This window comes from Polypterus senegalus, chromosome 2 (genome assembly GCF_016835505.1).
Source record: "Polypterus senegalus isolate Bchr_013 chromosome 2, ASM1683550v1, whole genome shotgun sequence".
Lineage (NCBI taxonomy): Eukaryota > Metazoa > Chordata > Cladistia > Polypteriformes > Polypteridae > Polypterus > Polypterus senegalus.
In genome coordinates, this window is record NC_053155.1 from 255878416 (window position 1) to 255903724 (window position 25309).

The following is a 25309-nucleotide window of genomic DNA, read 5'->3' on the forward strand; positions in this document are numbered from 1 at the left end:
TTTTACTCTGACTTTCAGTTGGACTGTTCTGGATTTGTGCTGCTTTTCAGACAATAGGAGTTAAATGTACTTCTGAATTACTGAGGGCTGAGAAGGAAAATTTTATATTACTAGAAAACACTAAAGCCTTCATTCTTTACGCTCAGGGAACTTTAAATATAATCTACATATAGAATGGCAAACATGGGCATTGAGATTTTAGCCTTCATCTTGACAATTTCTGGTTGGATCCTCATCTCTTCCACATTGCCTATTGACTATTGGAAAGTCTCTTCCATTGATGGCACAGTAATTACCACTGCCACGTTCTGGTCCAACCTCTGGAAAACTTGTGTTACTGATTCTACTGGAGTCTCCAACTGTAAGGACTTCCCATCTATGCTGGCCCTTGAAGGTCTGAGATGATTTTTAAATGTTTGCCCTTTTTGTACTGTGTGCTTAGATAGATAGATAGATAGATAGATAGATAGATAGATAGATAGATAGATAGATAGATAGATAGATAGATAGATAGATAGATAGATAGATAGATAGATAGATAGATAGATAGAAGTGTAATCAGAATTTTTCTGCTTGCTAAAATAGCTAAATACACAAATTTTGGTAGTTCTGAAACATATGTATTAATATTTTAAAGATAATTGTGTTACTGATTCTACTAGAGTCTCCAACTGTAAGGACTTCCTATCTGTGCTGGCTATTGAAGGTCTGATATCCTTTTTAAATGTTTGCCTTTTTTATACAGTATGCTTAGATAGATAGATAGATAGATAGATAGATAGATAGATAGATAGATAGATAGATAGATAGATAGATAGATAGATAGATAGATAGATAGATAGATAGAAAAGAAGTGTAATCAGAATTTTTCTGCTTGCTAAAATAACTAAGTACACAGAATTTGGTAGTTGTGAAATATTTTTACTATTATTTTAAAGATAATATGAACCTAGAAGCATTCAGATCAATTATATCATATAATTTCACATACATTTTAGGAATTTTTCAGTCAAAAATGCCTAGCAGAGCTCCCAGATGATCTTCTTAAAAAGTACTTGTTAGTTGTTTTCAGATTCGTATGCCCGAGAGAAACAGTCCCATTTGAAATAGCTGTCTCCTGCTGGGCAGGTCAGTGAGCAGGGTGGAGTTAAAATTCAAGGACACACAAGGTTCTTACAAGAAACAAAATAGAGAGAAAAGTCCAGGAGACTTCATATAATAGTGGAACTATATAAATTCCATTGATAGCTTTATAATTAAATGGTAGTCAGCTGTCTACAGCCAACACAGACTTTTTTGTTTTTTGGAATAAAAGAGAAATAGAGGGGTTTGTTCATGGAAAATGTGACTGCTATTCCACTCATCTTGTAAACACCTGTAATCTAATTCAGGGTCAAGGCCAGTCAGAGGGGTACCAGTAAAACTGGAACTTTGTAATATTAGCACTAACATTTAGCATATTGTGTTCAGATTTCTGGAATGAGTACATTTCATAGGAAATGTAGTTTGCTCAAAATACTTCATATTTGTAGTAGATGTGATATTTAATTCTAACGTTAATTAAAATCACACTCAGTGGAAGTATGTGTGTTTTCAGCAAAGAGCTATTGAATGGCAGAAAGTTCATGTCCTTTACAGTTAGGATGATGATTTATAGGTCAAATGCTCAATTGTTTATTAAATTGTTCAGTATAATGGAGTGGAGATTTTAACTCTAAGAATCCTGTTTCCATCCACCCATCTATTTTCATTACCTGCTTATTCAGTGCAGTGCAGTGCAGAGTGTTAAATACAGCATAGTTGAGCCCCATTCCTCCTTATTTGTTACTAAATGGTCACTTTGTTCTTTTTTCTTTTTATACCTATATTATTTTTGGTACTGAATATTCCTATATGGGTGGACCACACATGAGTGTACCTCAAAGATCTGCTGCTTCACTGAATAATTCAAATTCTGTTACGCCCTGCCACTTTTTACTTGTGTTCATGGACTTAAATATATTAATAAATGATCAGAATATTTCTTAATATTATATTATAAAATATTTTTTTTTCAGTAAGTGAAATGATACCTTTATTGAGTAAGTGAATGCATATAATTGTTGAGTGAGGCAGAATAACTTTGAAAAGAGCTCTACTTCAGTATGACTGTATCCAGCTTTTTGGTTTCACTTGTTTTATTGTCTTCCACCGCTCAGAAGTAGATGGGCACTTCTTTTAAAATAATTGTGTGCAGTATGTATACAATTTCAGCACTTGCCACAAATGTTGTTAATACATTAAGCCGACAAGAACATTTTCATTGTTATTATTTATTGTACATTTGGCTGGCACAATAACCTGGTGTGACCTACAACATCACAATCCTATCTGACTGTTTATGTGTACTTTTTATAATTGGACACAAGGAGCTCAAGTGAGCTGCTCAGAGTAACACAGTGAGCCTTGGGGATTAAAGTCCATTAAAGCTTTGGCCACTGCTACACACCCCCTGCCCAATGGGGGCATCTGCTGGCTTGAATTACATACACATACAGTATAATATACAGCAGACAAAATGGCAACCGCTTAAATGCAATAGCTCACATTTTAGCAGTGTTAATGTTTTTATTTTTTTTAAGAAATAGTTCTTTCAACTGCAAAGTATTTATTTTACTACTCCACTGAAAACAAGGGAGTGGAAGCAATACAGGAAAATGTTCAGTACTCATTCACTACTTAGTGTACGATCTGTGGATTCTGAAGCCAAATCAGAAATAGTTACACTAATGGCTGGTGGTCTAATTTAATGAAACTAGGCAAAGGAGATAAGGACATTAGTTAATCAGATGATTAGATATTTATGTTTTCTGCACTCAGGATGACTTGGATAAGGCCACCATAAGTAGAATCACAGTGATTGCAACAACACAGAAAGAACATCCAGACAGTGTGTTTTGTCAGTCTAATTTCAATGGCTGCTGCATTGTTGGTCTTTATGAGATTTTGTAGTCAATTTTATTTACTGCAGCACACATCATCCATATTGGAATAACAGTAGGGTGACGACAGCAGACAGCGGTAAGGTTCTCACACAAATCAGGAAGGTTCTGAAATACTGACAGGAACAACAGCACAGAAGTTTACTGTATTGTGAGACAGGCCATTATAGGTTTATTTCAGAGCTTTCTAACATATGAAGTAAAAAACATGTGGCGTAATTCATGGTTAACTTCAGACTACAGGTTTATTACCCTTGGAGTTAAAACTCCATTCATGGCATCTGTTGGAGTGCTCACCGTTGACCATTCACCATCACCACATACGTCTTGGCTTGTATTAGGTTCAAGATTTCAAACAATCTAAACTGTTATAGAATGCCATCAAATCCTCTGCAGTGATGAATCCTGCTTTTCTCCTGGAGTTGATGACCACCAGACTTCCACAAGAGAGTGACGTAGATGGCATTGAAGTTTGGACAACCTTCTCAGTTGGCAGACCTCCAGAACATTCAGTTTCAAAAGTTAGATTTCCATTGCCTACCATAATAATCTCCTCTATGATTTAATATTTAAGAATACAACTATAAAATCTTACCGCATGTATTAATTTTAGTAGCAGGGTAGTCCTGGGTCGGTTTCAGCAGGACAATGCTATGAGTACACACGGGAAATGTAAATATGGTGAGAGTATCCGACTCAGTGTCCAAATGATCATGTGCAGTATTTTAAGATGCCAACTACAGTCTTTCCAAACTCTCCTCACCCTACCTGTTGACTTCCTGTAGAGAAGAGTGCTATACCATGTTCAGTTAGATGTACAGTAAACAAGGATAACATTCAGATTCTCTAAGACCTGATGCCATGTCACGTACAGTAGTCCATTGTATTGTAAGCCATGTGGGTTTTACCTTTACATGCAGTTGGTTTGAAGACCAGATTATTCCTCTGCTCAGACTTAGTCACATGTTGCGTATTCTGTACACTGGTATTAATTTAATGTTTGGGCACTGCTTTTTTGTCACAGCACGCATGTGTCTATATTTTATTTGTCAAAATAATAAGTGTTTCAGATGGTACAGTGGCATGAAGCTGAGGAACACAGGAAGACAAAAAAATAATCTTCAGGTCTAATGAATTCTGGTTGCTGCTGATTAATGTAGACAGGAGGTTTAAACCTGAGGTCACAAGAGCCCATGGATCTTTTCTTTTAGATTTTGACAGGGCAGGCTGGTACTGACAGAGTAATAGTGTGAGTCTTTTTCTATTTCACATATTTCACTCTTTTAATATAATTAGAGCAATTTCTGAATACCACAAACTATCTCAAAATTGTTGCCAGTAAGATGTATCGCTTTATGACCCTTTTGCAATTGGGCCTTTCAAAATAGAAACAATTCATGCTGTAAAGTAAGGAAAACTGTGTAATAGTTCCAGGATTCCAACAGAGAATTCATCCTGACGCACTGGCCTTTAAGATCTCTAACCATTACAAAGTCATCATCTTCGGATTGAGATGGAACATTTCAGACCCAAGCACTGGGGTCAGCTGTGGCAGCAGATTTGTGTTGCAAACAGTCAGTCACCGTTAATGTTAAATTAGATGATTTATTTTTTGTTCTCTTATTCTGCATTTAGGAAAGAGCAATAGTGTGAAATTTACATTTATGAGACATAGGAAGTCTTTAGAAAGACTAGCATAACGAAACACCCATTTATTAAACATGATACAATGTTAAGTATGTCTGTTTCAATGACATTTCAATACATTTAGAAACATTTGTTCGCTGGATATGCTAGCCCTTATATCACTCTTTCTTTGTGCATCTTGTTGCCCTCGTTTATTGGACATTGCAGCTTTTTGGTGGACACCAGACACCATTACTCCTGGATGCAGTTGCCAGATTATTTCTTGTTTTAGATAGATAGATAGATAGATAGATAGATAGATAGATAGATAGATAGATAGATAGATAGATAGATAGATAGATAGATAGATAGATAGATAAAAAAGAAGTGTAATCAAATTTTTTCTGCTTGCTAAAATAGCTAAATACACAGAATGTGGTAGTTCTGAAAGATTTTTACTATTATTTTAAAGATAATATGAACCTAGAAGCATTCAGATCAATTATATCATATAATTTCACATACATTTTAGGAATTTTTCAGTCAAAAATGCCTAACAGAGCTCCCAGATAATCTTCTTAAAAAGTACTTGTTAGTTGTTTTCAGATTCGTATACCCGAGTGAAACAGTCCCATTTGAAATAGCTGTCTCCTGCTGGGCAGGTCAGTGAGCAGGGTGGCGTTAAAATTCAAGGACACACATAGATAGAAAAGTGAAGTAATTGGATAAAAAGAATTCACACAGATACATGGAGACTGTACAAACTCCACACTGTCAGGGCACAGGCCTGGATTTGACCCCAGGACCCAGCACTGGAGCTGAATATGTATTTTATAACAATGATTTTTAGGTGCTCTGGATATACCAGTGGTAAAGGTATGAGTATCTGTCATCAAAAAAGTCCCTGCACAAAGCTGAAGACACCATCATTAGCCTGACGAGTTCAGAAACACTGTAAGGGTGAAGGATAACAGCGACACATGGAGTTTGAGATGGGGTTACCACCTAAGTTGTTGAATGAATACATCATGTTATTTGTCTGGACAGGATGGCTGTACAGATATCACATATTTATATACAAAAACCAGTTACCTGTGAATTCCAGGTAACCATTCAACACAGCCATTGTTTTAGGTGATGATTCTGGAAGACAGTATATGTAAGAATGAATGATAGGGCAAAGTCAGAAAAGTTAAAGTAGGGTATAAGACAGAGAGAAACAAAGACGAAATAGGAGAGAGGATGGAGGAGGAATGGTAGATAACCCCAGAACTGTAGGTTGCCCAGTCAAGTGAGTAAACAAAGTCATCCAGACAGCACAAATTAACAAGAAATTCAAATCTTGCTTTATTCTTTTGGAGTTGTGTTCCAATTTAGCATTAATAGCTCGTGTAACCACTGTGTTTTTTTATCATAGTAAAGAAAAAATGCATGGTGCAGGAGTGAATGACAGTAACTGCGCTACACCTCTCTAGCACATCTGCAGGCATCTGCATTAAATTTCATTGAAAAATATTTGAGAACTGGCAGGAGCTAAGATGAATGGTTGGTCCTTAGTGAAAACATTTATACTGCAGTCTTGAAAAATGTACACATTTTGGATTACTGCCACCAATAAGATATGTACTTGAACCTGATAAGGTATGTAAATTAATGTAAAGGAATGTAATTATAAGGTATAGAGATAAATAGACTACATATTTGTGAGCCTATGTGAGCAGTACGTGTCATCACAAACCTCCTCTTCATCAGAACTGGCTACCATGCTAAATTCCAGCTTATTCAAAGGTAAAGGGCAAAGATAAAGTCCCACCTAGAACTAAATTATATTTAATTGCAGTAAAACTCTTAAAGTTAACTAACAGGTTAGGCCTATGTATAAGTCAGAAATGTAGGAACTTGAATTTAGGAAGCAAAAAGACTTATAAAGGGGAAGGGAAGTCCTCAAGATGATACCTGGCTCACCAGCCCCCCTTTTTTCCACCATTTTCAGAGCAAATACATAGAGAGCATGATGGCATTTATGATAACGCTGAAACCACTGCTTTGGTACCTTTAAATTTTGTTCACGCTAACAGCCATTCTGCTTGCTATTTCTTGTGCAACTGATATATGTGAATGAAAGGAACTTGGCCATTTATTCCAGCCCATGGCTACATTGTGTTCATTTGAAAATTTCACAGTTTTCATGTGTGAAGTCTGGCCCGACATCTGGCACTTAACCAAGACCTTGCCTACATATGAACAGCCCATACTTTGATCCTCACTGATTTAGACGTTTGAGCCTTGGGCTTTCAGCACAAGCAACTTGAAAGTAAATACTGAATAAAAGAGATGCCGAATTTTATGGCTGAACAACTCACTTGCCCTTTTTTGACATGCAACTACTTTCTTCAGCTCATTGTTTTTGGAAACTACTGGGAGTGCTGAGGGAAAAGCTATCGAAAGGCCTGGGCATTTGTTATTTTTAGCAGGTGTCATTTATTTTTCTAAATGTCAATGTTTAGCATTTCTCCTTGGAGACGCAGACATAAATTGTGTCTTTATTGAGCCCTAAAGTCATTTTCTTCATGCTCCAGTCACTTAAGTTGTTAACTAGCAAACTATTATCTGCAAATAAATCAGATCAGTCAACACCCTTCGTAAGTGAATTTCACCACTTCCTTTTCTTCTTGAATGGTCACAATTCCAATGTGATTCACTCCCCCACCCACCCCCTTGGAGCAATTAAAATGCTTCATGAAATCTAAAATTAATAGACAAAACTCCCCTAAAAGTTTTTCCTGAAAATTGATTACAGTTGCTGGCAAGTTGTAAGCATTTTTTGATAAATGCTTGTTAATGAGAACATTCAATTCATTCCAGCAAAGCTGTACATTCGGGTTCAAAACTTAGAACTGCACTACATTTTCTGGAAATATTTTAAAGAATATAAAGCAATGTATTACTACTCAGACAAAATATGCAAATAGTTTAAATATTCAACTATAGTTTAAATATTCATCTATCGAATCTATAATTTGCCAACACAGTTCAAGGATTATAGGGAGCATGTGAATTTTCAGACAGCACTCACACACACGGGAGGAATTTTAATTTTGGGCCGTAAGTGAATTCAACCTGCATGTTTATGAGACGTGGAAGAAAACTGGAGTAGCCAGAGGAAAATGTGAAAATTGTTATCAAAGGTTAAGGGTATGGTTTTAAGAGAGTGGTAAGGCCAAACAAAGATGTATGGAGCTGAGACATAAGTAGAAAATGGAGTGCAGATGTGGCAGAAATGAGAATGTTAAATAAATGTGTGGAGTAACAAAAAAGGGCAGAATAAGAAATGACACAATTAGAGGTACAGCAAAGGTAGGAAAGATATCTAAGAGAGTAGGTTGAAGTGGCATGGACATGTGACGAGGAGAGACAATGAATATGTGTGCAAAAGAGTGATAGGAATGGAAGTGCAGGGGAAGAGAAAGATAGGGAGGTCAAAGCGGAGGTTGAAAGTAAAAGAAGATCTGAAGGAACAGGACTTGACTGGCAAGGAGGTGCAGGACAGATCTGTTCATAGAGGGTTGATCAATCACATTGACCCCACATAGAAGTGGAGGAAGATGAAGATGATGAAGAAGAAGAAGAAGAAGCCAGAGAAAACGTGTTCACCACACATAGGCAAACACAAGAGCACTAACCATTGAATCATCTTGCTTTTCCATTGTATATCTCTATATATGCAAAACACAACATCTGTCTGTCCATCTGTATATCTGTCCACTTTTCACAAAATGGTTACTTAACAGATTTAGATCGGGTTTTTTCTATAATTTGCTTGAACATTACGGTTGATTTTGCGACTTTTCTCACCGTGCTAAGTATCATAGTTTGCTTGCGATACCGATTTATTTGCGCAAATCTGAGAGAGATGCAGTGAGCCGAGGGGAGGGAGGTGAAGCCCTCCTCACTCATGCACCAGCCTCGGGGCGTATCTTACATCTGCTTAGCTAGCGAACAAGAGAACTACTTAACAGATTTAGATCAGGCTTTTTTCTAGAATTTGCTTGAACGTTCCGGTTGATTTTGCGACCAGTTTGAATTTGGTCCATATAGTCAAGTTATTATTACACTTTTGTTGAAAGGTTTTGAGTGTTCATGAGATATGCATGCCGCATTCTTTAAAGGTAGCAAAGCAAAAACGATACATGTTGTGGAGCACCAGTGCATCATGGTTATCAGCAGGCACTGTTGCTATAGACATTATGGTGGAGACCATGGCAAAATTACACATAAAAGAGCAGTGCCCGCAACACAACAAACAGATAGACCGATGACTTGGACACATCACCATTATGAAAACAGGTCAAATAAGAACAACAGGTCCAAAAGTAACTATTAATCTTGTGCAAAAAAATAAAAATAAAAGCATACAAATTCCCAACAGTGGCTTATCTGAACGAGCTTCTCAGACAAACCAACTCTCAGGGCTACCATGGTTTTGCACACTTCCTGGACCCTTGCAAATGACTGCAGAGGGACCACCTGTCCACAGGGAGAATGTGATACTTGCCACCAATCTTGTCAAAAGTTAAAGCTCAGGAGAACTCTTGGTATCTGGTAGGCTATGAACTGAGAAAGCTGTGCAGGATGAGCCTAGGACCTAAAGTCCAGAGCCTTGCAGTTCCGTCTGATCTCTGCATACTTCTTGGATGTCCGACTTTAGTTTGTCAGTGGTGCTCATTCCCTGAACTGTTACACTACAGCAGATAAGCAAATTAATATTTTGCTTTGCACTCTTTTTTTTCTTTCATTGTGGGACTGGCCTGTATCAAAATATTCAAGGGTTTGGGTATGTAAGAACAGAACTATATAAATGTAATTAATTCATTTATGGTTTGGCCGACTCCTCTGCAGCTTGGGTATCTCAGGGCATTTCTGACTCCCACCTGAAACGAGAACAAAACAGGCTTGGAGGCATCCTGAATTCTCCACCACCTTTTATATGTGATCTCCTGGTGGTCCCACAATGTCTTAGAAAGAATGCTGAGCAACTTGTGGTACTATTCAAAAGAGATGTCTTTAAAGGTTCATAAAACAAGTTACAGTAAGGCTCATAACCAAATAAATGAGTGAAATGACTTCATATTTGGTTAACTTTTATTTACTATTAGGATCTAATGAAAATCTGATAGCCCAATATGAACTTGGGTTTAGAAAATTGGATGGGGAGGCAATGTTTTACTGTACTGATAGCTGAATTGAGTTTTGGCTTAAAGAATTTTGGACACATTTATTTTTCAAGACATCCTGAATTTAATATCAAATAAACTTTGTGAAGGCTGGCACACTGGTACTGCTGCTGCCTTGTAAGTAAGGAGACTGGGTTCACATTCCCATGGAGTTGGCATGTTCTCCCCATGTCTGTGTGAGTTTCCTTCAGGTGTTCTTGTTTCCTCCCACAGTCCAATCACCATGCAGGTTAGGCGGATTAGGGATGCTAAAGTGTGTCGACCCTGTGATGGAATGACGCTCTGTCCATGGGTTGTTTTTGCCGTGTGCGCTATGCTTGCTGGGAAAGGCACTTGCAACCCTGCCTAGGACTGAGCAGGCTTAGAAAATGGTATGGTAACCTTTGTGAAAGAATTTGATAATAAAGTGCTGAATTAGTTTTCATGGAATCAGATATTTAGTAATGAATGCCATTAAAGCAAATCTTATTTTTGTGTAGTGCATTCTACTGCTACATGTAATATTAATTTTGTGTAATATACTATATTCAGTCTGCCAGCATGCCAAAAATACGAAAATGACAATTTCAAAGTTGTAAAAAGAACTGTCTTGTCACAGGTTACATCCAAGTCTGTAGGGGCCTCATGATTGCAGCTGTCTGCCTTGGATTTTTTGGAGCCATTCTTGCCTTGGTTGGAATGAAATGTACCAAGATTGGAGGATCAGATAGAGTAAAGGCCAGGATTGCTTGTTTGGCAGGATTACATTTCCTTCTTGGCGGTAAATATCATACACAGATAATTCTTCTCCAACTAGTCTGTTTGAACAGACTGGAAATGTACATTCACAAAACTCTCTTTTTGTTTTTTGACAGGTTTGTCTTCAATGACTGCATGCTCTTTATATGCTCACAGGATTACATCTGAGTTTTTTGATCCTACATTTGTTGCACAAAAGTAAGTAATGTCTCAAGCACAAATATTTGATCTGTAGTATTTAATATTTTTTTTCTGGTAAATTCATCCACCCATCTGTTTTATAAACCATCATAATCAGAAGTGAGTTGTGGATGGGGAACCGGCTTATTGCACAGAAGTGTCATCCCCACATCCTTAAACCTGCTTGTTTTCATACAATCTAAGGAAAGAGGGAAGGCCATATTAATACTAGAAGAATATGTAGACTACCTACAGTGATGGCTGAGAACTGAACTTCAGGCCAAGAACTATAAATGGCAGCAGTACTCACTCTGCTGCTGTGCCATCCATGCTTTACTTAGTTGTAGTCTATTAGTGTGGGTTGATGGAAAGCTCTGGATTTGTCAAGTTCTTGTTGGTCTTTCTGGGCAGATCTTTCAAATGGTATTCAGTTTTTTTCTGCCCAGAACTACTTAAATAACTGATATAAATTAATTGAATTTAAGGCAACATCATGGTGCAGTAGTTGGCCTCACAAATCCAGCATCCAGGGGTGAATCTCCACACTCAGATGTTGTCTGCATGGAGTGTGCACATTCCTGCCATGTCCACATAGGTCTTCCTCTGATTACTCCACCTTTCCTTCCACATACCATGAGATGTGCCGGTTAGGTTATTTGGAAACTAAATTGTGGGGGTGCATGTGAATGGGTGCTGTGGTGATCCAGCTGCCTGTCTAGCTTTGTTTCCCACCTTATGTTGAGTGTTTTATAATTACATTTTTGTAAAAGGATTTCATCCTTTCTCTGGACTTGTTCATTCCAATATAGGGCTGTGGGAAGACCACAGTTGAGTAGATCTCAGTAGCATTGGGATGCCAGTCTAACACAAGGTATAAAAGCACACACATCAGCAGTCATTCATACAGGGTCAATATAAATGAATACAATAATGTGTTGTGGCACGTGGGACAGACAAAGTCCAAAGAAACGTTGGAGTGCAAAACCACCACCCTGCTTAATAATAAATCAACAAAACAGGCTTTCTTAGCAAAATAAACAGGCGCTTGATGGCTCAAGCAGAAAACAAAGAAACAGGTTGTGGCCACTGCTGGCTCTTCCCTAAGGATTGTCTATGGAGCTCCACCCTGCAGTAGGTTCAGATTGAGACTGAGATGCCACATTCCAGGAATGGCCACCTTTATATTATTCAGACCAGAAAGATGGGGTGTCCTGGAGGAAGGAGATCAGGGTCATTTGCCCTCAAGGGGCGTCTTCTATGAGCAGTGGAGGGAAGAGATGTTTGTTAGTGACAGTGCCCCCTCTCATCCTGGAGTGGTATTTCTACATCATTTGAGCCTATAAAATGATCCACAGATACACATGCATGACATGTTAAATTATTATGTTGGCATGTCAGATTATAACATTATGAAAATTCAGATAACCTTAAAGACAATTTGCATTCAGCAGGTGATCCAAAAAACCAATGATGCTAATGGCACCTTTTTTTAGTGTAATTGTAATAACAGAAAAGATTATTCACCCGTTTAAAAGGCCATTACTAATTATATCTTAAAATGATTGCTTCTTTACTCAGTGTGACTGTTAAAGGAATGCAGTAGGTAAAACTAAATGAAGAATACTAACAGAATTTATTATTAAAAATATATATTTTAGAGTCATTCTGCCATAAACCAAGGTGAGCCAAATAGAAAGTAACTGTAAATGAGACTGTAGACTGTGGTCATAAAGATACACACATAACAATAAGTCAGTCCAGGGCAATTTACTGGCATTGGTCTAAACATGCAAAAGAGTGTGAACATGCCAACTACTTCTGGGAAAGAAAGTAACATCCTAGCACTGTAAGACAACAACCCTACCAATAGCATTCCTGTTCTGTCTACAAGCACATACTAATGTGTCCTGATTAGATTATTGGTGCTATGCTCTGCTGCAGGATTGCGCCATTTTTGAACAACCTATTGCATTGAGATTTCTTTGGACTGAGGGAGTGAAACCTACTGAAAATCACCAAAGGATGTTGTGAAAACAGCATGACTCAATGAAAAGTTTATAAATGGATGTAACTGATGAAACTCAATCTGGTTGACCATCAACAACAACAACATTTCTTTAAATAGCATGTTTTCATGCAAATGATGTAGTGCTTTACAAGATGAAGAAAGAAAAAAGACAAATATTAAAATAAGAGTAGGCAATACTAAGTAACAAAGAATAAAGTAGGGTCCAATGGCCAGGAGGACAGAAAAAAACAAAAAAAAAACTCCAAAGGACTGGAGAGAAAAAATAAAATCTGCAGGGGATCCGAGGCCACAAGACCACCCAGCCTCGACTGGGCACAACATCATGCACACAAGCCCGCATCCACATGGCAAATGCCTTCATCAGAGAAGACTGACAAATTACGTTGTCCACTGTTGCTGCACATTTGAATATCACCTATGGATCTGCACAGGTCATAATGCGTGGTGACTTGGGGTGCTGTGAAGTCTGCACAAGAGATGTACCCAAACACCTTACTAATCAGCACAAGTCCACATCCTTCAGTGAGTTTCAGCAGGTTTCACTTCCTCTGCCTAAAAAAAATCTCACTACACTCTACAATGGTGCTGTGTGGTATAGCGGGTCCACAGCGCTCTCAGTAAGGGCCAGTTTTTAAATAGATTGTAGCAAGCCGCGGGGCGATCTGTGGTGTGGGCGTTTCTCACCGAGTGCACAGGTGAGGAACTGCCCACATCCATGATCGTTCCCGTGGCTAATGTGCTGCAGCTGCTATGGCCCCTCGCTGTTTAAAAGAAGCACGAGTTGAGAGGGAAGAAAAGAAAGAACGAGAAAAAGAAAAGAGAAAAACAGAGGACGGAGGTTACATGGGAGCGAGAGAGGAAGCAGGTCGGTGCGAGAGAGAGACACACGGAGTGTGTGGAGAGCGAGCGAACGAGTGCTTGTGGGCAGCTGCGAGGGCCTGAGTGTTAAGCCTACACCCAGGGGTTGTAGTTGATGTCGCTCCCGCTGAGCGAGCAGGTAGCGGGAGTGACCAGGGGAAGGCGACTGGCCGCAGAAGACCGGAAAGGCAGCGGGAGTCGGGAGGCTTGGTGGTGGAGTACCCAACGTGAGCGACCTGGCCGTTAGTGGAAACCAAGTCTCGAGGCTGGGATGAGTGCCAGACCGAAGCCAGGGATCGGGAGGTCTCCAGTCTCGTGCGTGAGTTGAAGAGGGCAGCAGCAGAGAGCGTCTCGCCTGCTGCAAAGCCCAACTGGGAGAAGCAGGTGAGACGCTAAAAGAAAAGAAGCACCAGGCTTATCATTGTTGTGTTTTTTAAAGACTGCTTCCTGTTGGATGTTTTAACCTCATTTCAAAGGATTGTTGTATTTATTGTTTTTTAAACCTCCACGTTTTTCTTTTATTGGATTATCTATTTGGACATTGAATCACTGCACTTTATGAACACTTTGTTTTTGATTGTTTTTTTAATAAAAGCAATTTTGCACTTTTACCATCCCCTTGTTTAATTGTTGCCTTCACTGACTAGCTCATCGGTGACATTACCGACGGTGTTGGGTTGAAGAGCTCCCAAATAGCGATGGGAGCGTGGAGCCGAACCCACATCGTCACATGCTATCCCACAGCAAAGTGTCCATGTTCATTTGACCTTGACTTCAGCGAGACTAACAACAGAACGCTGTGCTGTGCATGTGCCAAACTCTCCATAAGCCATCGCAAACGTGTTGTTTTGTGTCAGTTTCTATCCTTTGTGGTTACCGCATAGTTTTTAAATTGTATTTACTTTTTGATTTACCTTTGAATAACTGTTCCTACTTTTAGATCATTACAAAAGTTTTTTTAAAAATGTGTCCACAGAAAAAAAAAGCAAACTTCCACTTATAATAATACAAAAAATGTACTTTATTTGTTTACACGTATTGGTAATAAAATAAAATAAAAAGAAACAACAATATTAATACATTCAGTTTTGGTTAATGCACACAACTAGATGCCGGGTGACGAATGCAGCACTGCATGAATCAAACAACAGTGACATTTAGTAACTACCGTGACAGACAGCAGAACTGGGTGAGCTCAGATCAGATTCAATCCGTGTTGCATCAGCTTCATGCTGCCTGTTGATTGCCACTAAATATTACAGTAGCTACACCAGACACAAGGCGTTATGACTGAACGCTGACAAAACACCTACTATATATGGTTTCCCAGAAGCCTGGGTTTCCACAGAACACACTGTAGAAGAAACACTGCTCTAGAACATTCATCCAACCATCCATTATCCAACCCACTATATCCTAACTACAGGCTCATGGGGTCTGCTGGAGCCAATCCCAGCCAACACAGGGCGCAAGGCAAGAAACAAATCCCGGGCAGGCCGCCAGCCCACTACAGGACACCCACACACCAAGCACATACTAGGGACAATTTAGGATCACCAATGCACCTAACCTGCATGTCTTTGGACTGTGGGAGGAAACGCATGCAGACACGGGGAGAACATGCAAACTACATGCAGGGAGATCCCGGGAAGTGAACCCAGGATCTCTTAACTGTGATGCAGCAGTGCTACCCACTATGCCACCATGCCGCCCTTCTAGAGCATTCAGACATTTTAAAATATTGAGCCAATGAAACCCAGTAATCCTTCATGTTTCCTGATCTCTGTGACACTGACAAGGAAAAACAAAGCCAAGAAAATGCATTGATGGATGGATGTTCAGGGTAATTCTGCACATGCTAATGCAGTGGTAAGTTCAAATGCCTCATAACTCCAGGAGACTTGGGTTCAAATCCCAGCCAAACTCCCAGTGGAGTTTACACATACTTTGTGCATTCATATTGGTGTTTCTTTGGGTACACTAACTTACTCATATATCTTAAAGATTAGAAGCTGCAAAGTGGCCAAGACTGTGTGAAACAATACCTTGTAATGGACTGGCATCCAGTTCCACGTTGGATCCTATCCAGTTCTTAATGCCATTGGACCTCGGTAAAAATGAGTTCAGAATATGGATGGATGCACTTCTGCTCTTTATAATTCCCAGTTTCCTGCATTTCTTAATATTTTTTTCATCCTTAAAGTAAACAAAACAAAGTGTAACTACCATCTTAACAATTTTAGTCCAAAAGGACATAACAGGCATGGTAGTATTAAGATGAAGAAATGTTTTTTTTGAAATTATGCTGTCATTTTCAGGTACGAATTGGGAGCAGCTCTCTTCATTGGATGGGCAGGCTCTGCGCTTTGCATTCTCGGTGGTGCTGTTTTCTGTTTTTCAATGTCTGAAGGTGGAACAACAACCACAAGGTCAGTATTAAAAAGTAAAAATAACTCCACAAAGCTATGTTTCTTCTGTTATTTTTTGAAAACTTGGTGTGGAAAAAATGGCTCACAAATACTAATTGTGTTAAGGACAAAAATACAGAAGTATGACTTACCCACAAGGTAAGAACTGAAAACCTAGAGTAGGTTAGCTTGAACAGGAAAATATGAAAATGCAGTGAAGCAAATATTGTGGAAGAAGAGATGAAAGTGGTTAAGGCAAAAAGAGTAGAAGATACGCCAGCAGGACTCATTAAAGTGTTACGATAGAGTAGCAGATAGAATTAAATAGGCAGGCAGTGGGGCACACTGGTTAGGGCTTTAGTGGTTTAGGCTTTCAAATCCTGAGGTTGTGAATTCAAATTCTGCTACTGACACTATGTGACCACAAACAAGTCACTCGACCTGCCTCTGCTCCAACTGGAAAATCAAAAGAAATGGAATCAATTGTATCATAAACATTGTAAGTCACCTTGGATAAAGGCATCAGCCAAATAAGTAAATACAAATTAAATGGGGCACGCATAGAAATAAAGATCACCTTGATCTACGAATCTTGGGCAGATTTGTGTCAGGTAAAATGTAATGTATCAGTAAATATATAAGGTATTACACATAAGTAGATAATTTAAATGTCAGTAGATAAAGGGAGGTTTGAAACTTGAAAGTACACTTTATGAGAAGAATGTAGGAGGCATAGTGGACTTGAGCCTATCTGCATCAAGACAGTGAACAGAAGCTATCGAGAAAGCTTATAGGATGTTAGGTTATTTATCACATTGTGTGTAGTACAAGTCAAGGGAGTGTAGGATTAAGTTAATTAATCTCACCTGGAGTATTGCATATACTTTTTAGTTTTCCACAGAGCAGTGGTAGAGAAAGTCCAGAGAAGAGTGACTAGGCTGATTCTGAGGCTGAGAGGTATGAGCTATGAGGAGAGATTGGAGGAGTCGAACCCTTTCAGTTTAAGCAAACACAGATTAAGAGATGACATGAACAAAGCTTTAAAAATTATTAAATTAATTAGTACCATGGACCCCAGCGGTTATTTTAAAACAAATTTTATGCACAATCTAAAACCTACATAAGATCGAAGAGCAACAATGATGGGGGTTGTGTTTATGATGGACAAAAAGATCAGGATCTTGGTGCAATAGAGCTTCAGCCTCTGAGGACAAGATGGCACTGAGTACTGAGTTCTCCGCCAGAGTGTGTAGGATGGGTTAATCCTATCACTCTAAATTGACTGTGTATGAGTGAGTGAGTTTGATTATGTCCTGTGAAGGACAGGCCTCTGTTTATATCTGGTTGCCAATTTCTCTCCAATGCTGCTGGAATAACCTGCAGCTCCATGACCCTTAATTTTTTGGGCTACCTGAATAAAGAATGATTGTGCTGAATTAGGATAAAGAATATTAAGACATCTATATACCCATATTCATACTCACACTGGAGCCACTGTAGAACATTATATTATATTACTAGCCATCCCCCGCGTCTCCGTCCATTTAGTAATGAAAAAGGACAGCGAGAAGTGGCCTGCCTGGCTCCCTACTCCTGACGTCACCCCTCCCAATCCCCTTAACCTGCAGCCTCTGTCTCAGATTAGTTTGAATATATTGCTCCTGCAGACGAGTTATGATTATTAGCGCAATGAGAGAAGCTGCAAAATCAAGCAGAATGTTCAAGCAAATTATAGAAAAAAATCTGATCTAAATCTGTTAAGTAGTTCTCTCGTGAAAAGCGGACAGAGAGACAGACGTTGGATTATATATACAGTATATAGAGATATTATATTATATTATCCATCCATCCATTATCCAACCCGCTATATCCTAACTACAGGGTCACGGGGTCTGCTGGAGCCAATCTGAGCCTGCATAGGGCACAAGGCAGGAAACAAACCCCGGGCAGGGCGCCAGCCCACCACAGCTATTATATTATATTATATTATATTATATTATATTATATTATATTATATTATATTATATTATATTATATTATATTATCCATCCATTATCCAACCCTAACCCTATATCCTAACTACAGGGTCATGGGGGCTGCTGGAGCCAATCCCAGCCAACACAGGACGCAAGGCAGGAAACAAATCCCGGGTAGGGCGCCAGCCCACCATAGCTATTATATTATATTATATTATATTATATTATATTATATTATATTATATTATATTATATTATATTATATTATATTATATTATATTATATTATCCAACCCTAACCCTATATCCTAACTACAGGGTCATGGGGGCTGCTGGAGCCAATCCCAGCCAACACAGGGCTCAAGGCAAGAAACAAATCCCGGGCAGGGCGCCAGCCCACTGCAGGACACACACACGCCAAGCACACACTAGGGTCAATTTAGGATCGCCAATGCACCTAACCTGCATGTCTTTGGACTGTGGGAGGAAACCGGAGTATCCGGAGGAAACCCACGTAGTCCACGCAGGGAGAACCTGGGAAGCAAACCCGGGTCTCCTAACTGTGAGACAGCAGCGCTACCCACTGCGTCACCGTGCCACCCTATATTATATTATATTATATTATATTGAAAATGATACAATTGTAAGACCAATCTCTCCAAACCTACCATTCCATCCTTGTTCCAGGTGCTCATTAAAGTAGTAACAGATGCAAAGCAGTAATCAAAGCACATTGTTTGCATTCCAATGCAGATGTCAAAACCTTCTGTACATCTTTGGCAAAGCTAAGGATCTCCCAGCAGGTCGGCCTGCTTTCTCTTGGTAGATTATCTGCAATTTGATAACCAAAACAAAAACAATGCAAAAAGGATGTGACAAGGCACTGCGTGCCACTGCATTTAGAAGTCTTCCTCTTCAAGTAGTTCTTGTCAGATTAGCATTTTTCCTGAGGAGCACTTTGTTTATTTTTAACATGCAGTTCGATGAGCAGGTGAAGTAAAAGCCATTTCTCAGAAGGTAGCTGTGCCACTGCTAAGGAACGCCAGATTTAGAAGCAATTATCAAAGTGTTATTGTAGCTCACTGAGCTGTGGGATTATTCCAGCATCTGTGCTGCCTCTGTTGTAGACCTTCATCTCCTACTTCACCCTCAAAAGCGTTTTATGTGAAATGTGCTTGGCTATGCTTTCCTATTCGAAATACCAACCAGTTTTTATTAAAGGACACTTTGGATTGTTCAGTATGCTAAGAAAAATACTAGATAGAATATTACCAAATTCCTTTTATTTTATTTAAACACAACTGCTGCTCCGAAATTTCTATAATTTGGCTGGGTGATAGTTAGGACTAATTAGTTACAGAATAAACTTACAACACTTAATTTGCTGCCATTTGTATATACTGTATACTGTATATGGACTGAAAGATAACTCAAGCCCTCTGAACTGTGAAGCAGCCTAGACCTGAAACATCTAGCTTTTATTTAATTTCACAAACAGCACAGTCATCCCTCATTATTACAATTCTGTTCTAATCTTGAAAATGACAAATCAGACTTTGGAAAACTTTTACATTATTTTAAATTGGAAAAAAATATGAATGCATTTCTAGCCTGTCAGAGAATCCATAACCAGTTTCCCAAATATTACTGAGACATAAACATCTGTATAACCACGAACCCTTCATTTCTCAATAATATGAAACAGTTTGTACCACAATTCGCTAATTAAGAAATTGTTAACAAGGACATTCAATGCAAGGTTAGGTGCATCAGCTTACATTCAGGATGCGAGAGAGAAGCCTCGTCACCACTCAGGGGGCAAGGGAAAGGCAGACCAGCATGGTGGAATTCTCTCACAGCAAAGTGTAGTTATGAAAGTTCAATTATATGTAATAAATATTGAAGTTGCAGTACCTTTGCAATTACTTTTTTACACCTTTTTAGTGCCATTCTTCTGTGTATTTTGTTTTTTGTTCTTTTTTTGTTTTGCATATTTTATTCAATATTTAAACTATTAACAGGCACATATATTTTTTTTTTCATTCCCAGGGCAAATACAAAAATATGATAATCAGAAAATATAGAATAATCTATAAGGGTCTTACTACATTTTTAACATTTTCATTAATTGTATATAAAGAAGCAAGCACATCCATTATTCGCATGATTTAAGATTAATTCCATCCTGAAACCCACATGTGATGGGTAACTTTTAAAAAAATATACATTTGTGGATAAAATGTTTACCTAAAATGATAAAATATTATTATATCAAGATTTAACATATTTCTCCTTACCTGTAAGACCATCTCTAAAATTGTTAAAGGTAAATCTAAGAAGCTTAAATAAAATAACCAAAATATCGAGAAACTCTGTTACTTCAATAAAAAGTAATGGAGAAAAGGGACATCTTTGTAAAAATTCCTCTTTTCTCTAAGAACCTGTTTGAAGTCACAGTTACAGACATACTGAACTATTACTATTCCTATTACAGCATGTCATTTATCTTTTTTCCAAAGCCAAAATTTTCTGACATTCAAAACCTAAATTAGCTTTGTACAGTTTTAAAAGGTTAATAGAAATCTAAAAATAATACAATACCATCATTGACAAGATCTCTATAATCCAACAAGTCTATCCATCCATCCAGTATCCAACCCTGCGATATCCTAACTACATTGTCACGGGGGTCCGGTGCAGCCAATCCAAGCCAACACAGGGTGCAAGGCAGGAACAAATCCCGGGCAGGGCGCGAGCCCACCGCAGGGCACGCTCAAACACCAAGCACACACGGGACAATTTGCGATCGCCAATGCACCTAACCTGCATGTCTTTGGACTGTGGGAGGAAACCGGAGCACCTGGAGGAAACCCATGCAGACATGGGGAGAACATGCAAACTCCACGCAGGGAGGACCCGGGAAGTGAACCCAGGTCTCCTAACTGCAAGGCAGTAGCGCTGCCCACTGTGCCACCATGATGCCCTCCAACAAATCTAATATTATTCTAATTTCATTATGAATTGATTTGCCCTTTTATCAATTAAAATACAGAAATCACCCCTTTCAGCTTTGACAAGTGCAGTTTTAAATTCAAGCAGTATTTCATGATGTTTTGGAGGAATATTATGGACAAAAATAAATAAATTACGTAACAAAACCATATTCTGTGACACATTTATTTAATTTTGCTTATTTTTCAATCCGGTTTTATTTATTTATTGTCACATTTCAGGGTACTTTTGTTTAATTGCATGTGTATTCATTTAATTAGTTTTATTTTGTTCAAAATATTCCTCCCTACTTCTTCGAAGTCTTATCAATGCACGGAAATTTGTCTTTGAACTTGTCAGAAAATGTTAATGATTCTTTAAAACAATATGAAGAAGAGTACAGATTTAACGTCAGTTTCAGATCGTTATGAGTTTTGTTGTTTTCTTTTCTCTAAGCCATTTTCCTCTGGATTGATCTAAATGTCCCTGATCTCTTTTAATGTTCAAACTACCTAAAGAAGGTTGCATATCCACCATACTGGATTGTCCCTGTTCATATTATCAGGGGTATTCTTAAGACCGGTGTTTCTTAAACTTTTTTTCACTCCACCCAATCTCGTCCTTCTTAGTGTCTTTGAGGCCTTTGCATTGCGGTCGATTCCTTAAGCCCATCAGAAGGCACTTCCCAAACTGTAAGTGACCCTTTCCCAATGAATACAAATGGGAGACACAAGACTGCGTGACCCTTAAGAGACCATGCTTAAGACAATCCCACCCCTATTGAACCGGTTTGCTTTCAATTTTTTTCCTTCTGTTTCATCGTGCCAGATTTAATTGAAAATATTCTAACTTTGAATGTAAAATGTTCCCATTTATTACTAAACCAGTAACGGCGTACTGCATGATTACGTGCAGTGAATACACTTGACTTGAGCAATCATAGTTGTCAGACTCTTTCTCTGTATGTTTTCCATGTGTTTGCTCAGAGGTTGATGCGCTTGCTGCTTCCTGAGCAGCTCTTCTTTTCTCCACCCTAGCACTTCTCTTCTTTCATCGTCATCGTTTCGCGTTAAAATTGATTAAGTTAGTTTTTGTGTTGCCAATACTTAGTACATTTTCTTTAATTTTTCACTTAAGCTGGCACGCAAGTCTTCAATCTGCCTCAAGAATGATTAGCGATGGTGGGAGGGATGAGAATGGCACCCATACGCATGCGCCACACGGCCGCCCTGCTGTGCACTGCCGAGAATTGATTCTACAATAAAATAAAATAAAAATAAAAAGAGTAATAAAAATCATCACCCTGAAAGGGGATAGTAGATGGCACGTAGTATATGTGTACAAATTTCAAGTCAATAGGTGAAATGGTTTGCGAGCTACAGGTGATTTAAAATCCTGGACAGACAGACAAACGAACAGCCACGGTAGCGTATTATATAAGAAGATTAATCCATGCTGTGATCATTTATTATTTGTTCCAATACAGTACTTTTACATATTCCTCGTCATTTAAAAAATATGAACTGCACTTCCAATAATCTTTGTTTTGGAGATATCTAATATTTGATTTCAATGCAATTTGTATTAAACGAATTGTTAAAGGAGTACAAGAATATCTGCGCCAGACACATAGTCTGTCAAAATACTTATGATAAGCCAACAATCAGTCCTTGATTTTTAATTTCCATTTAGTTTGATTCTGATGTATCTATATACATCGTTTAAATAATTTAAAATTAGAAGTTAAATAATGATCCATCCATTCATCTTCTAAACTCGTTTATTTACGTAGAGCCATGGGGGAGATGGAGCTTATCCCAGCAAGCACTGGGCACAAGGTAGGATTGATCACTGAACAGTGTGCCTGTCTATCACAGGGTGAACACACACTATGGCCAATTCAGAGTGACAAATCACCCAACCTACATGTCCTTGAACTTTGGGAGGAAAACCGGAGATCCCAGGAGAAAAACACTCAGACACAGAGAGAATAGAGAGACTCTGGCCTTCTTGTTGTTGATGCAGTGATATGAATCTTATTTAGCAGCTGGCAACCTCTCTAGTCATTCTGTGTTAAATTAAAATCTCCTGCAACCAAAATACAATCTGTCTAATAAATCATTTTGTAATTATTGTTAATATCTGTTACTTTCAATAACATTTCTGGGTTTTGGTTATTATTAAACCCATAAACATTTGCTAATGTATTAAAGGTTTCTTCAGTTTTGGTACTTCTGCCATCCAGTGTCTATCTGCACTATCAGCAGTGCAGGTCTTCTTTGGCCTACCAGTCCCTTTGTGATTACTGAGCTCACCCGTACGTACGTTCTTTCTTCTTAATGATATTCCAGATAGTTGATTCAGGTAATCCTGAGGCTTTACCCGATGTCTCCAATGGTTTTGTTTTTGTTTCTCAGCCTCATAATGGCTTCTTTGACTCATTGGCACAGCTCTTGGTCTCACGTTGAACAATGGCAGCTGCAGACTCCAAAGGGTAGAAGCAAGCCGAGGTATCTTAAGCCTGCACCCATGAAGCAGTGAAACACACTTGAGTAGTCACAAACACCTGTGATGTCCTGAACTGGGGAGACCACGTTGAAAAAGTGCTGTCATTGCTGCAGGTTGTGCCCAGAAAATACGCAAATACCGTCAAATTAAAGTCTCCAATATGCACCTTAATCACATCTGAATTGTTTGATTTGTAATTTTAAACTGTGAAGCACAGGGATAAATAAAGGGAAAATGTGTCTTTGTCTCAAACATTATGGAGGGCCGTGTAATTGTGTCATTTGAATGACTTTGCCACTTTTCCTCACATTGCATTGGAATTTGAAGAGACACATTTGAAATCTTCAACATTACGGATGCTGGTATCGTTTAAGTGGTTGAAACCAAACTACTTTGAAATATTTCATTATTTATTCCTCCTTTTCTTTATGTCTTTATTATCATTTTCTCTTTACTTTTTTAACTAAAAGGCTTGTTAAAGACGGGATTTGGGACTACATTTTCAGAGATACTAATGATGTGTCTGCTGACTTTGTGCGTTGACTTGTATTCTTATATTGAGCCATACATTCACAACCCTGAGCTTCTTTTCACAAAACACATTTGCAGGATCACAGGTTTTGCCACTTCACTGTCCATTGTGAATCACAAAAAGCTTCAATTGTGTCAATTAACCTTTGGTCTTGTCTCATGTCTTTTACAGGGTAGGGTACACCTATAGTGGAGCAGCCTCCTTTCTGTCCTCAAGAATAAAACCGCAGCATGAAGCAGCAGATGTCCGATCAAGCAGAGGAAAAGGAATTCCACCCAAACAGTTTGATAAAAACGCCTACGTTTAACTCCACCAAATAAAAGAAGAAACCCAAAGAAGATAGCGAGGTGCTGTACACATGGCATTGATCAGTTTATTTTGGTGGAAATATGAAATGGACCGCAGCACATTGTTTGCTTGCTTTTTTTAAAAAGATTTTTTAACTGACTGCCATTACTAAATCATTCGTAAATATTAAAATATATACAGTAACTAAAACCTTAAAGCTCGCTATTTGTGAAATGTCAATAATGGATTACTGTATGTTTGTGTAGGATGATCGTGATCATTTGACTGTTTTTTTGAACAAAGTTATTTTTGAATATTTAGAATATGTCATTATATTTTAGCATAAGAAGTTTAAATCATCAGTCGGCACCAACAAATCCTATATGGTAGAGTATAGAAATGTCACTTATTGAATTTTACTGTTATTACATCATACATGTAAAAATGCTTGTTTGATTACTAAAATCTAAATTCTAAATTTTGAAGAGCTGAATTAAGAAATATTAGGGAAGCAAATTTTAAATTAATGTATATAAATTCCTATGTGTAGACAAATGAGACTTACTAAAGGTGACATAGTGTGGATTTGTGTGCCAGCCAAAATGTAAAAACATGATTGCTTATTAACAAAAACAAGAGACCGATAATCAAAAGCTGAGTATAAGAAATCCTGTAAACAGTAAATCAGAGCAGACCCTTGATGCCCCACCAGGTCTGAATCTTGTTCCTGACTATCAGATGGATTAGCTGGTCCACATCTACACTTAACAAATGCCCTGCACTTACTGAATTAAAAAAGATCTTCATGCAGTTTGAACCTTTGTGATGGTCCGGGTTGGCTATTCACATTCTGGTTACTTCCAAGAGCCTCTTGAACCGAGAACCATTGACAGTTGTGAACCGCAAGGTTTTGGTGCAAAAGTGCCAAATGCTTTTATTAAAATTCCACAAACAAATAGCA

At 38.4% G+C, this 25309-nt stretch overlaps 1 protein-coding gene across 1 annotated transcript; it reads left to right on the top strand.

Annotated features, from left to right (window-relative positions):
- LOC120523796 (claudin-10-like) lies at positions 1-25309 on the top strand. The gene is made up of 5 exons (XM_039745394.1): positions 1-394; positions 10440-10601; positions 10696-10777; positions 15965-16075; positions 24232-25309. The coding sequence occupies exons 1-5, from the start codon at positions 175-177 to the stop codon at positions 24365-24367; spliced, it is 711 nt and encodes a 236-aa protein (XP_039601328.1). The 5' UTR covers positions 1-174; the 3' UTR covers positions 24368-25309.

Coding starts and splice junctions, on each gene's coding strand:
- LOC120523796 (XM_039745394.1), top strand. CDS start 175: ATGGCAAACATGGGCATTGAGATTTTAGCCTTCATCTTGACAATTTCT. Junction 10,602..10,695: donor ATTACATTTCCTTCTTGGCG/GTAAATATCATA, acceptor GTTTTTTGACAG/GTTTGTCTTCAATGACTGCA. Junction 16,076..24,231: donor GGTGGAACAACAACCACAAG/GTCAGTATTAAA, acceptor TGTCTTTTACAG/GGTAGGGTACACCTATAGTG.